This window comes from Aquarana catesbeiana, linkage group LG03 (genome assembly GCF_042186555.1).
Source record: "Aquarana catesbeiana isolate 2022-GZ linkage group LG03, ASM4218655v1, whole genome shotgun sequence".
Lineage (NCBI taxonomy): Eukaryota > Metazoa > Chordata > Amphibia > Anura > Ranidae > Aquarana > Aquarana catesbeiana.
In genome coordinates this window covers 699,682,005-699,695,824 of record NC_133326.1, presented here as the reverse complement: position 1 = coordinate 699,695,824, position 13,820 = coordinate 699,682,005, and the positions used below count along the sequence as shown (strand labels likewise).

At 43.6% G+C, this 13,820-nt stretch overlaps 1 protein-coding gene across 1 annotated transcript; it reads right to left on the bottom strand.

Annotated features, from left to right (window-relative positions):
• Positions 1–523: 523 nt before the first annotated feature.
• LOC141134859 (olfactory receptor 5B12-like) lies at positions 524–1,459 on the bottom strand. Its single transcript, XM_073624292.1, has one exon. It carries the CDS (start codon positions 1,457–1,459, stop codon positions 524–526), a length of 936 nt encoding a protein of 311 aa, XP_073480393.1.
• Between the last annotated feature and the right edge of the window lie 12,361 nt (positions 1,460–13,820).

The following is a 13,820-nucleotide window of genomic DNA, read 5'->3' as shown; positions in this document are numbered from 1 at the left end:
CTTAGATAGGGTATGGGGTTTATGGGATGCCCAATTTGACTTGAAGAACAACAGATGAGAACAAACTTCCTTATACACACAAATGAAGATCCTGAACTGTACTCCCTCCGGAAGAATCACAGTCTCTATGGATCAGTGGCAAAGTTCTTTACGAACCAGGAGCTCTCGTTCCAAACTGTATGCAGGAGTATTGTGTCTCCTCAGTAGAACCTCACACAGTTCTAACACTTGCAGATACTACCAGCCCACCTGACTGCCTTGACTACCAGCCCCAGGGTCCCCTCCCAGGCCTCACAACAGCAACCTCAGCACTCCATCTTCCACCGACTCCCCCGCTGGCCAGGCTCCACAATACTTAAGGGCTAATCCTGCCACCCTGCCAACTACCATGAGTCACAAAATAATTTTACCAACACTAGTTGCACACTACATTTATTTTAGCAGTTTCATATGTTCTAATAAGTGTGTGTAGTTTAAAGGAAGTGTACCAGGCACTTTACAGATGAGCTGTATTAGATCTATATCAAAAAGGTTTTTGCAATGCTTGAGCAAGAACCCGCTTCACCTCTTGGTTCCTCAGGCTGTAGATAAGAGGATTTAACATTGGGGACACTGCGGTATAGAAGACAGAAGCCACCTTGTCTTGTATGTCCAATCCCCCAGAGTGAGGACGAAGATACACAAAGAAAACAGCTGTAACAAAGACCGAAACACAAATAATATGTGAGGAACATGTACTAAAGGCCTTCTGCCTGCTCTTAGTAGAAGTCATCCTAAAAATTGAACGAAATATTAAAGCATATGAAAGGAAGATGGTTGTCAATGAATATATTCCACAAGCCGCTACTAGTGCGCCATTTACCATATCACAATGGAGATTATCAGAACAGGATAACCTGATCAGTGGTGGGATGTCACAGTAGAAATGGTCAATAAGGTTTGATCCACAGAATGGAAGACTGAACACACAACTGGTCTGCACAACTGACTGCAAGAAACTAATGGAAGAGGAATAAACGATCAAACCAAAACATTTCTTCTTGGTCATTATCAAGGTGTAGTGTAGAGGGTGGCAGATAGCCACATAGCGGTCATAGGACATGGAGGAGAGAAGAATAACTTCTGTGCTCCCTAATGCACAAAAGAAGTAATATTGGGCAGCACAACCAAGAAATGAAATGGACTTTTTAAGGGAAAGGAATTGAGACAACATATTTGGAGTGATAACCGAGGAGTAGAAGATATCCACCAAAGAGAGACTACTCAGGAAGTAATACATTGGAGTGTGAAGGCTGGAGAAGACAAAGACAATAGCTATCATCCCCATGTTTCCTACCAGGGTCACCATATAAACTAAAAATATGAACATGAAAAGGAATGGGACAAGTTCTTTATCATCAGTTAGTCCAGAAAACTCAAACATGGTCACTTTTGTCTTATTTTTTATGTCCATTAACATATCTTTTTGTAGTGATGAAACTAAATTTCCAATGGATTAAAAAATCAAATGGTTTCCAAAATCCTGGTGAGACATAGAAAAACCACCATGTGAACTAAAATGTACATTAAGCACAGTGGGAAGAATTTCCCTTACATTGGTGGTCAATGGGAAGAATGTCCCTTACATTGATGGTCATTGTGGAGAATTTTCCTTACTTTGGTGGCCCATGGGAATAATGCCCCTTACATTGGTGGTCAAAGTATAGAATTCTCCCTACATTGGTGGACCTTGGGAGCAATGCTCATTTATTCAGGGAAGCCTATCCCACACCCACATAACTGTCCCTGAGCCACCCCCATCAAATCATTCTTTGCAGCTATTACCTTTTGTACCACCACCCCCTCCCTTTAGAATGTAAGCTCTATGAGCAGGGCCCTCCTGTACCTTTTGTAATGAACTGTACTATAATTGTGTTGTCCCCCTTATACATTGTAAAGCTCTGAATAAACTGTTGGCACTATATAAATCTCGTATAATAATAATAATAATAATAATGCACCTTACATTGGTGGTCAGTGTGTAGAATGCTCCCTATATTAGTGGACATTGAGAAGAATGCTCTTTACATTGCTGGTCGGAAGAATGTCCCTTTGATTGGTGGTCAGTGGGAAGTATGCTCCTTATATTGGTGGCCAATGGGAAGAATGCCCCTTACATTGGTGGTCAACCTGTAGAATTCTCTTTACATTGGTGGTCAGTAGGATGAATGCTCCTCTTAAATATACCTAAAAAGATCAATGCGGCCAGTGGTAGCACATCCTAAAGACCAAAATTGCTCATTGCTCAAGGATTGTCTATCACCCTCTTTAGAAACTTTAGAATTCCATGGAGCCCTGGTTGAGAAAGACTGCTCTAGAAACAGCTTTCATATCTCAGGTAACCCCTACTAAAATATATGATGATATATCTGTAGATATGACTAAATAAAACTAAAAGAATGTGGTGTAAATAGCATATTTGATCCCCAAGACATATCATTTTTTAACAGCCCTCTGCCGTTCATGATTATAGGATTCAGTGATACTCATGAAAAGAAACACATAATAATGGCCTGAAATAAAGCACAGACTAAAAAAGTTAGTGTACCTGTGCATTGGTGGTCAGTGAGAGAGGAGACCTCTGAGACTGTGGGTCTGTGGAAAAGGAGCCCTCTAAAAATATGCCTTTAATATTGTTTTTGAAAATGGCACTGCAGATAAATTCTGGTGTGTTGCAATGGCCACTGTCCTCATTTTTTGTCCGTGTTACCATTCCCTCACCTCTCCAGAATTCAGAGCTGTCTGGTGTTAGATATTTGTTCCTGGGAATCCGGAGCTTTTTTATAATATATGGTTTTGGCTAGGGAGAAATTCTCATCCATCCCACAGCAATTTCTTAATTATTTTAACTGTTAAACAAAGCAGTTGTTAATTAGCCTCTGTTGGGTTTATTTAATGTAAGCATAAGGAATACACAAATACATATTATAGTTTGTGATTCCTGTGTTAACCCTATGAGCTGTGCAAGAAATTATTGTTCAATACATGTTTATCGAGTTTACAAAATCATACTACAGATTGCAGCCAATTCCTGGTACAAGAAAGATTAAAGTGGTTGTTAAGCCACTCTAACCTGTATACACCATCAGAACTGTCTCCTATGGTAGTGTCCCCCTCTGTGTGTGATTTATAAAAATAAATGTTGCAAATACCTAATTTCACAGCTGGGATTGTGATCACATGACTGGCCAGCTTTCTCCTTTCCCCCGCTGAGAGATGCAGCGGGCGGGGCTGAGATTCCTCTGCTGATGTCAGTCTGGAGGAGAGGAGGAAAGGAGGAGTGAGCTGGCTGGTCATGTGATCGCAATCTCGGCTCTTAAATTAGGTATTTACAGGATTTATATTTATAAATCATTCACAGAGGGGGACACTGCAATAGGAGGCAGTGCTGATGGTGTATACAGGTTAGTGTTATGAGAGCAGCAGGAGGGGGTGGGGTGGCTCACACGCGGACAGAGAGGGTAGGGGGGAGGAGGACACAGGAGCAGAGAGGAGAGCAGATAGCAGGCTGCTGATGACAGAGGCTTGTAAACTGACCACGGTGTCAGGGCTCAGCAGCCATAATGAACCATGGTCAGTTTACAGAAGGGTGGGAAAAAAAAAAACTGACAGGATCAGCCAGGTTTTTTAGATGTTACAGGGGGCCAAATGACACAGGACAAGCACTGTGTCATATAACATGCTTTAAAGGAGCAGGGTCCATTTTTTTGGGGGGGTTAACAAACGCTTTAATAACAGATGTATTCTTGCAAGATGCAAATTTATCAAAATACAGTGGAACCTTGGATTACGAGCATAATCCGTTCCAGGAGAATGCTTGTAATCTAAAGTACTCACTTATCAAAGCGAGTTTCCCCATAGAAGTCAAGGGAAACGAAGATAATTTGTTCCACATTGACTTCTATTGCATGCAATACCGCATGTGGCCAGAGGTAGGGGGGCGCCGGAGAGACACGGAAATACTCGAAGACCACTCGGATGCACTCGAAAACCCTTTGGAGAGGCTCGGAAACACTCGGGAATAGAGTAGTTCCGAGTGTTTCCAAGTATTTCTGAGCAGCTCCTAAGGGCTCCTAGCGGCTCCGAGTGTCACCGGCACCCCCAGCACCTCTGGCCAAATTCGGTTCTGCACACCTCAGAGGCTTGAATCCTGCTCGTTTTGTGAGACAACAATCGCAAACCGAGTCAAGATTAAAAAAAATAATAGCTCGTATTAAAAGCTCGTTAACCGCGTTACTCGCAATCCAAGGTTCCACTGTAGCTACTGTGTAATAATGGTATCATTGTGCAGTATTTTGTAGCACTGCATATACGTAGCGGCCGAGTAAATAAAACATATCAAGCATCTGGGAGTACGGGGTAGAAAGGAGGGAGAAGGAAGGTAGGTCTAAGTGGAAAAGAGGGGTAGAATAGAAAGGAGTGTAGTAGAGCGGCGGTCTAATCTGACCTACAAATCAAACAGGCCACTATCTGTTCCAATTGGAAGGAAATGTGTAAACCAAGGGTACAGATTGGAGTATTTTTGCATTGTACCCTGACCTAGACTTTCCTATGTAGCATAGTTTGTGTGATCCGAGATTTAGGTTTGGCTGAGGGTTAGGGTGGGGGTCTTCCACGCTTGACCAATTGTCTGTTTAGAAAACGTTAGAACATGGATCATAAGCTTGAATTGCACTTTGAATACTGTCTAATACAAAGAAGGGCATAGCCGTGTAGTCAAGAGTGAGAAAAAGGCAGATCAGAATTGCAGAGCCTGCGGGCATGACCGCCATATGTGGAGAAAAAGGTTCCCAATTGCCCACAACACCAAAAACAGTTGGACGGATAACCAGGGAGAAATTACACAATTTTGGCAAGTTCCAGTTACTAATAGGAATGGTTGCCCTCTATTGCAAGTACATTATGTGAGCAAGATTTAATGGTTTCCCATATAGAGGAAGGGTCTTCTGCTTCTAAATATATCCCAAGGTTTGTCGTCCACTGTTGAGTGTAAGTCGGGAGTTGATAAAGCAGAACTTCTGACAAAAAATAGCCAATGCATCCCATTGGGTAATACATTTAAAAGAGCGAACATAAGTCCTGGATGGCTTAACTCCAATGTAAAAATGCATACAAAAGAAAAGGAGAAGGCCTTCAAAAAATACAAGGCTGAGGGATCATCCTCAGCATTCAGACTTTATATAGAATGCAACAAGAAATGTAAGGGTGCAATTAGGATGGCTAAGATAGAACATGAAAGACACATAGCGGAGGAGAGCAAAAAAAATCCCAAGAAATTCTTTAAGTATGTAAACAGTAAAAAAGGGAGGACAGACCATATTGGCCCCATAAAGAATGAGGAAGGACATCTGGTTACAAAGGATGGGGAGATGGCGAAGGTATTGAATTTATTATTCTCCTCAGTCTTCACGAGTGAATTGGGGGGCTTCAGTAACCAAAACTGCAGTGTTTATCCTCATGACACAACACAGGAAGCACCTCCATGGTTAACAGAGGACAGAATTAAAATTAGACTTGAGAAACCTAACATTAATAAATCACCGGGACCAGATGGCTTGCATCCAAGGGTACTTAGGGAACTCAGTCAAGTCATTGCCAGACCGTTGTTGCTAATTTTTACAGACAGTCTACTGACTGGAATGGTACCAGCTGATTGGAGAAAAGCCAATGTAGCACCAATATTTGAAAAGGGCCCAAAATACATCCTTGGAAATTACAGACCAGTTAGCCTAACATCAATAGTATGTAAACTCTTGGAGGGGATGATAAGGAAAAATATACAAGATTTTAGTAATGAGAAAGGTATCATTAGCAGTAATCAGCATGGATTCATGAAGAATCGTTCTTGCCAAACCAATCTACTAACCTTCTATGAGGAGGTGAGTTGCCATCTAGATAAAGGAGGTCCCATAGACGTGGTGTATCTGGATTTTGCAAAAGCATTTGACACAGTTCCCCATAAACGTTTACTGTACAAAATAAGGTCCATTGACATGGACCATAGGGTGAGTACATGGATTGAAAACTGGCTTCAAGGGCGAGTTCAGAGGGTGGTGATAAATGAGGAGTACTCGGAATGGTCAGGGGTGGGTAGTGGGGTCCCCCAGGGTTCTGTGCTGAGACCAATCCTGTTTAATTTGTTCATAAATTACCTGGAGGATGGCATAAACAGTTCAATCTCTGTATTTGCAGACGATACTAAGCTAAGCAGGGCAATAACTTCTCCGCAGGGCAATAACTTCTCCTTGCAAAAAGATCTGAACAAATTAATGGGGTGGGCAACTACATGGCAATGTAGAAAAATGTAAAATAATGCATTTGGGTGGCAAAAATATGAATGTAATCTATACACTGGGGGGAGAACCTCTGGGGGAATCTAGGATGCAAAAGGACCTGGGGGTCCTAGTAGATGATCGGCTCAGCAATGGCATGCAATGCCAAGCTGCTGCTAACAAAGCAAACAGAATATTGGCATGCATTAAAAAGGGGATCAACTCCAGAGATAAAATGATAATTCTCCCACTCTACAAGACTCTGGTCCAGCCGCACCTAGAGTATGCTGTCCAGTTCTGGGCACCAGTCCTCAGGAAGGATGTACTGGAAATGGAGCGAGTACAAAGAAGGGCAACAAAGCTAATAAAGGGTCTGGAGGATCTTAGTTATGAGGAAAGGTTGCGAGCACTGAACTTATTCTCTCTGGAGAAGAGACGCTTGAGAGGGGATATGGTTTCAATATACAAATACCATATTGGTGACCACACAATAGGGATAAAACTTTTTCGCAGAAGAGAGTTTAACAAGACTCGTGGCCACTCATTAAAATTAAAAGAAAAGAGGTTTAACCTTAAACTACGTAGAGGGTTCTTTACTGTAAGAGCGGCAAGGATGTGGAATTCCCTTCCACAGGCGGTGGTCTCAGCGGGGAGCATCGATAGCTTCAAGAAACTATTAGATAAGCACCTGAATGACCGCAACATACAGGGATATACAATGTAATACTGACACATAATCACATATAGGTTGGACTTGATGGACTTGTGTCTTTTTTCAACCTCACCTACTATGTAACTATGTAAAAATAGTAAGATAAAAAAGGAAGTGGAATTAACCACTTCCGGACCGCCCGCCATCATTATACGTCGGTCCTTTGACGTTAAAAACCGGGGTTATGACAGCAGGTAGCTGCCATACCCCGGTATTTTCTTAAACGGCGGGCAATCCGCTTAGAGATAAAAGTGGTCTCCATGGTGGATTCGCCGCAAGATCACTTTTATCCGCTTACCGGAGCTGTCGGTAGAGGTGGAGACAATCCAATTCTTTCCCCTCAGAGGCACCAAATCGAGTGAGGGAATGATGGCCCTCACTCGACTCAATGCCGTTGGATGACGGCAGCAACGTCAAAGGTCACTTCCGCCCAATAACCTTAAAGGAACATTTTTTTTTAATTAAAAAAAAGACTTTTTATTTTTTTTTAATTGCACTTTAGTGTAAATATCAGGTCTGGGGTCTTTTTGACCCCAGATCTCACATTTAAGAGGACCTGTCATGCTTTTTTCTTTTACAAGGGATAAAAGTAATCCAAAACATTTTTTTTAAAGGGACAGTTTAAGAATAAAAAGTAAAATAAAAAAGAAAAACAAAATATTTAAAGTGCCCCGTCCCGATGTGCTCGCACGCAGAAGCAAACGCATACGTAAGTCGTGCCCGCATATGTAAACGGTGTTCAAATCACACATGTGAAGTATCGCCCCGATTGTTATGCCCCGTACACACGGTCGGATTTTCCGACGGAAAATGTGTGATAGGACCTTGTTATCGGAAATTCCGACCGTGTATAGGCTCCATCACACATTTTCCATCGGAATTTCCGACACACAAAGTTTGAGAGCTTGCTATAAAATTTTCCGACAACAAAATCCGTTGTCGGAAATTCCGATCGTGTGTACACAAATCCGACGCACAAAGTGCCACTCATGGTCAGAATAAATTAAGAGACGAAAGCTATTGGCTACTGCCCCGTATAAAGTCCTGACATACGTATTTTATGTCACCGCGTTCAGGACGATTGGATTTTCCAACAACTTTGTGTGACCGTGTGTATGCAAGACAAGTTTAAGCCAACATCCGTCGGAAAAAATCCATAGATTTTGTTGTCGGAATGTTCGATCAATGTCCGACCGTGTGTACAGGGCATTAGAGCGAGAGCAATAATTCTAGCAAAAAGCCTCTTCTGTAATGCAAAACTGGTAACCTGTAGAAATTTTTAAACGTCTGCTATGGAGATTTTTAAGTGTCAAAGTTTGTCGCCATTCCACGAGCGGGTGCAATTTTGAAGCCGGACATGTTGGGTATCTTTTACAATATAGAAAAAATTGGGCTAACTTTACTGTTGTGTTATTTTTTAATTCCAAAAAGTCTATTGTTTCTAAAAAAAATTGTGTTTGACCGCTGCGCAAATACGATGGGACATAAAGCATAGCTCCAAACTGTCCCAGATTTCGAGGGACTGTCCCTGATTTGGAGCAATGTCCCTCTGTCCCTCTTTCCTCCTCATTTGTCCCTCATTTTGGTCTGATCTATATAGATGTATAAAATGCACTTTTACTCTATCAAAAGGTGTTTTCCAGTGCTAAACCTTTCATCCAATTTCTAAATTGCTGCATTTGTTAATTTCAAAAGCCAATATAAAGGAATAGTAGTGGTAGAAAAACACTTGTGGGTTTAACCGATCTTGTTATTTTTGTACAATTCTCCTTTAAGGGGGCGTGCCAGGGGGTGTGTCCTATGCCTGCATACTTTTGCTGATAGGTGTCCCTCTTCCCCATCTCAAAAGGTTGGGAGGTATGCATAAAGTATTGCAACGACCACCATTTTATTCTCTAGGGTGTCTGGAAAAAAAAAATGTTTGGGGGTTTCTAAGTAATTTTCTAGCAAAAAAAAAAAGATTTTAACTTGTAAACAACAAGTTTGAAAAATAGAAAAATAAGCCTGGTCCTTAAGTGGTTAAAAAATTAGCTAAACCAGCTTTTATAAAGTGGTTACCTTCAATTCAGAAATTGCCCCGGCAGTACTTTTTTCTGTCGTTAGATGCCCTCAATCTAATTGCTAACATCATTCAATCCACTTCCTCTGAATCCAGGTCATCTCACACCCACCCCAGGATGTGAATGGACAGTGAAAGGAGGAGCAGCACAGTGATGAGCTCATCTTTCTGTCACTCTTCTCTCTCCTTCTATCAGCATGTTTCTTGTCAGCACTTGAAAAGATTGGCTCCTTGTGCTGCTTTTACCTCTGACACTCTAGCCTTGCTGTACAAGGACTACAAGAGACTGATTCCAGGTCATATTCAGGTACTTACACTACATATGAAATACATATGACAATGTATTAAAGCCTAACTTCACCTAAAAGGGGAAGTTGCACTTTTCCTCCTCCCCTCCCATATTTGGAATATATTTTTTGGTAGGGGGGCTTGTCCCTGATTTTGACAGGTATCCACTCTCACTTCCGATCAGATCGCCGCAGTGAACCGAGTGGAAGTTCGGCTCCCTCCTCCTTGGCTTGGGTTGTGAAGCCGCAATGAGTCACGTTTGGCTGCCCGCAGTTAGGATGCCAGTGCCTGGACTGGAAAACTGGCTAAAAGCCAGGTCGGGTGGGGCATGGAGTTCACCAGAGCTTCACAGGTTGCCACTGGAGTCCTCTTCCACTCCTGTTTGGAGACATGCTTGGCCAGTCCATCACCTTTACCCTCTGCTTCTTTAGCAAGGCAGTGGTCGTCTTGGAGGTGTGTTTGGGGTCATTATCATGTTGGAATACTGCCCTGTGGCCCAGTCTCTGAAGGGAGGGGATCATGCTCTGCTTCAGTATGTCACAGTACATGTTGGCATTCATGGTTCCCTCAATAATCTGTAGCTCCCCAATGCCGGCGGCACTCATGCAGACCCAGACAATGACACTCCCACCACCATGCTTGACTGTAGGCAAGACACACTTGTCTTTGTACTCCTCACCTGGTTGCAGCCACACACGCTTGACACCATCTGAACCAAATAAGTTTATCTTGGTCTCATCAGACCATAGGACACGGTTCCAGTAATCCAGGTTCTTAGTCTGCTTGTCTTCAGCAAACTGTTTGCGGGCTTCTTGTGCATCATCTTTAGAAGAGGCTTCCTTCTGGAATGACAGCCATGCAGACCAATTTAATGCAGTGTGCGGGTATGGTCTGAAAACTGACAGGCTGACCCCCCACCCCTTTAATCTCTGCAGCAATGCTGGCAGCACTCATACGTCTATTTCCCAAAGACAACCTCTGGATATGATGCTGAGCACATGCACTCAACTTCTTTGGTCCTGTTAGGCCTGTTCTGAGTGGAACCTGTCCTGTTAAACCGCTGTATGGTCTTGACCACCGTGCTGCAGCTCAGTTTCAGGGACTTGGCAATCTTCTTATAGCCTGGGCCATATTTATGTAGAGCAACAATTCTTTTTTTCAGATCCTCAGAGAGTTCTTTGCCATGAGGTGCCATGTTGAACTTTTTAACCTCTTTTTATTACCAGTGAACAAAAAAAAATTGTTGATCCTGCCAGTTCCAACTACTTCTTTGTTGTGAATGGCAATGCTGTGCCTCTGCAGCTCCTTCCTCAGCATTGTTGATCCTGCATCTCCTAGAACTTTACAGCTTCTTACCCTTATGAGAGGTAGTCTCATCTCCTTCAGTCCTCCCACACTCCTCCCCATCCCTTGGTACTATGTGAAAAAGAGAACAAACAGAAGTCACATGAAAACTAATAAACCTAAAAGGGGCATTTTTTTTATTTTCCTGCTAAAATGTATTTAAATTATACTAAGGAGGGGGAGTTTGTATTGAATGGTGAATAAATGGGAGTATCTAGAGTCACTTTAAAGGGAACTCCAGTTTTGAAAAGGGCAACAAATAGCTAAGTTTGAATTTTATGATCAAATACTGAGATATTAGAAACTTCCTGAATTTCTTGCGTGTGCTACACTATATGACCAAACTTTTGAAACCTGACTTTCACACCTATATGCGCTTATAGGACATCTCATTATAAGTCAATAATGGTCAATAATAAGGGTTTACCCCCCCCCCCCCCATCCATAGACATAACAGTCTCCACTCTTGCGGGAAGGCTTTCCACGAGATTTTGAATAGTGTCTGTGGGAGTTTGCGTCCATTCACTCAAAATTTTTTTTGTAAGAGTCAGATGGTTGGATGAAAAGATCTGGCTCGCTATCTGGGTTCCAATTCATCCCAAAGGTATTCAGTAGGGATGAGATCAAGACTCTGTGCAGGATACTCAGGTGCATCCAAACCAAACTCATGAGTTAACTCCACTTATCTTCAAAGGTTTTCCACAAGATTTTGGATTTAGTGTGTGGGAGGTTTTGTCCATTCAGCCAAAAAAACATTTGTGAGATAAGGTACTGATGTTGGATGAGAAGACTTGGCTCCCAATCAGTGTTCCAATTCACCCCAAAGGTGTTCAGTAGGGTTGAGATCAGGGTTCTGTGCAGGACACTCTAGTTCCTCTACACCAAACTGGTCAAACCATGTCTTTATGGAGCTGGCTTTGAACACAGAGAACATTCATAATGGAACAAAAATGGGCTTTCACAAAACTGTTAACACATGATATAAAGTGCACAATTGTTCACAGGGCCGGTACAAGGCAGGGGCGGGAGGGGCACTTGCCCTGGGCAGAGTCATTTGAGGCTGGGGGTGGGGCACCAAATTGCAAGCTGCACAATTCACTGATCCACCAAATCACAGCTGTTACAGTGCTCAGATTCAGCAGCGTTACTATGGGGGGTAGCACGGACCGCACCCGGGTGGGTAACACCCGACAGAGGGATGACACCATCAAGGAAACTGGCAGTTGTAACAGGTGCTGTCAAGCCCCCCTCCCTCCACCCCCCCCATCAGTGAAGCGGTGACAGCGCCAGTGAGCTGCAGCTCAGCTGAACTCAGCTGAGGGCTGTCCCAATGTTTCCCCCGCTCACCCCCCCTTTCTCCTGTCAGCAGTGCAGGAGAAGAGAGAGCGGCTCTCTCTTTAGGTTCGCCGCCCAGCTTCTTGACTGCTCTTTTCCCCTCCGGATTGGCCACAGCGGAGGGCCAATCACAATAGACAAGTGGAGCATCATGGGACATGTAGTCCCAGAAGATCGGCGGCCCCATTGTTCTCCACGGGGAGGAGACTACAGCTCCCAGCATGCTCTCTGCTGGGGGAAAAGAGAGAAAGAGAGAGAGAGTGTAAAAAAGCCCAGAACCCAGAAACAAGCTGGGGGAATGAGTTCTGCACTGTAGCAGCTCCAAGAGACAGAAAATAGAAAGAGAGGAGTGTGCTGGGGGAAGCCAAAGAGAGGGCCACATTGCCAACCAGCACCACCAGAGGGAGCCACGTTGCTAACCAGCGCCACCAGAGGGAGCCACACTGCTAACCAGAACCACTAGAGAGAGCCACGCTGCTAACCAGTGCCAGCAGAAAGAGCCACGTTGCTAACCAGAGCCACCAGAGAGAGCCACGTTGCTAACCAGAGCCACCAGAGAGAGCCACGCTGCTAACCAGAGCCACCAGAGAGAGCCACGCTGCTAACCAGTGCCAGCAGAGAGAGCCACGCTGCTAACCAGAGCCACCAGAGAGAGCCACGCTGCTAACCAGAGCCACCAGAGAGAGCCACGCTGCTAACCAGTGCCAGCAGAGAGAGCCACGCTGCTAACCAGAGCCACCAGAGAGAGCCACGCTGCTAACCAGTGCCAGCAGAGAGAGCCACGCTGCTAACCAGCGCCAGCAGAGAGAGCCACGCTGCTAAACCAGCACCAGCAGAGAGCCACGCTGCTATTCAGGACCACAAGAGAGAGCCACGCTGCTAACCAGAGCCACCAGAGAGAGCCACACTGCTATTCAGCACCACCAGAGAGAGCCATGCTGCTAACCAGTGCCAGCAGAGAGAGCCATGCTGCTAACTAGTGCCACTAGAGAGAGCCACACTGCTAACCAGTGCCACTAGAGAGAGCCACGCTGCTAACCAGCACCAGCAGAGAGAGCCACGATGCTAACCAGTGCCACCAGAGAGAAATACACCGAGCCACTGCCAGGCTACCACACATACCACACATGCAGGGGTATTTTTCCTTCACAACTAATGGTGGGGAATTTTTTTCCACACCATTGTGAGCCCCATATTTAATTGCAGGATAGAACGTGTACCACTATTAAACTGCACGCATCGCAATTTATCACATCCCACCTGTTATTCCACCCTGAGGCAGGGGGGTTGGGGGGCGCCATTTGGCATCTTCGCCCTGGGCACTGGATGACCTTGTCCCGGCACCGATTGTTTAATAGAGCTTTGTATGCTGTAAAAAGAAGGCTATGTTCACACTTGAGCTTGAGCTTCTTCAAGCCTTTTTGGAGCATTTTAATGCACGTTAATGCGCTCCTTTTTTAAGTGTTTTTGGGCTTTTGCTTTTTGTTTTAGCCAATGGAAAGCTAGTTAATAGGAGAAGGAGAGGCAAGAAGAAACACGAAAAATACCTGTTATATGCAAAAATCAGGCGCTTTCTTTTTTTTTTTTTTTTTTAATCAAATAATTTTTATTTTATATTTTATATAGTTATACAAACAAAAAACTATATCAACTAATTTAGTAAATATCAAAAATTATCAATTATATATAAAAAAAAAACATGCAACAAGAAAAAAAAAAAACACAAACAAAAAACATAAAACAGACCAAACAAACCTTGCACCTCTCATAT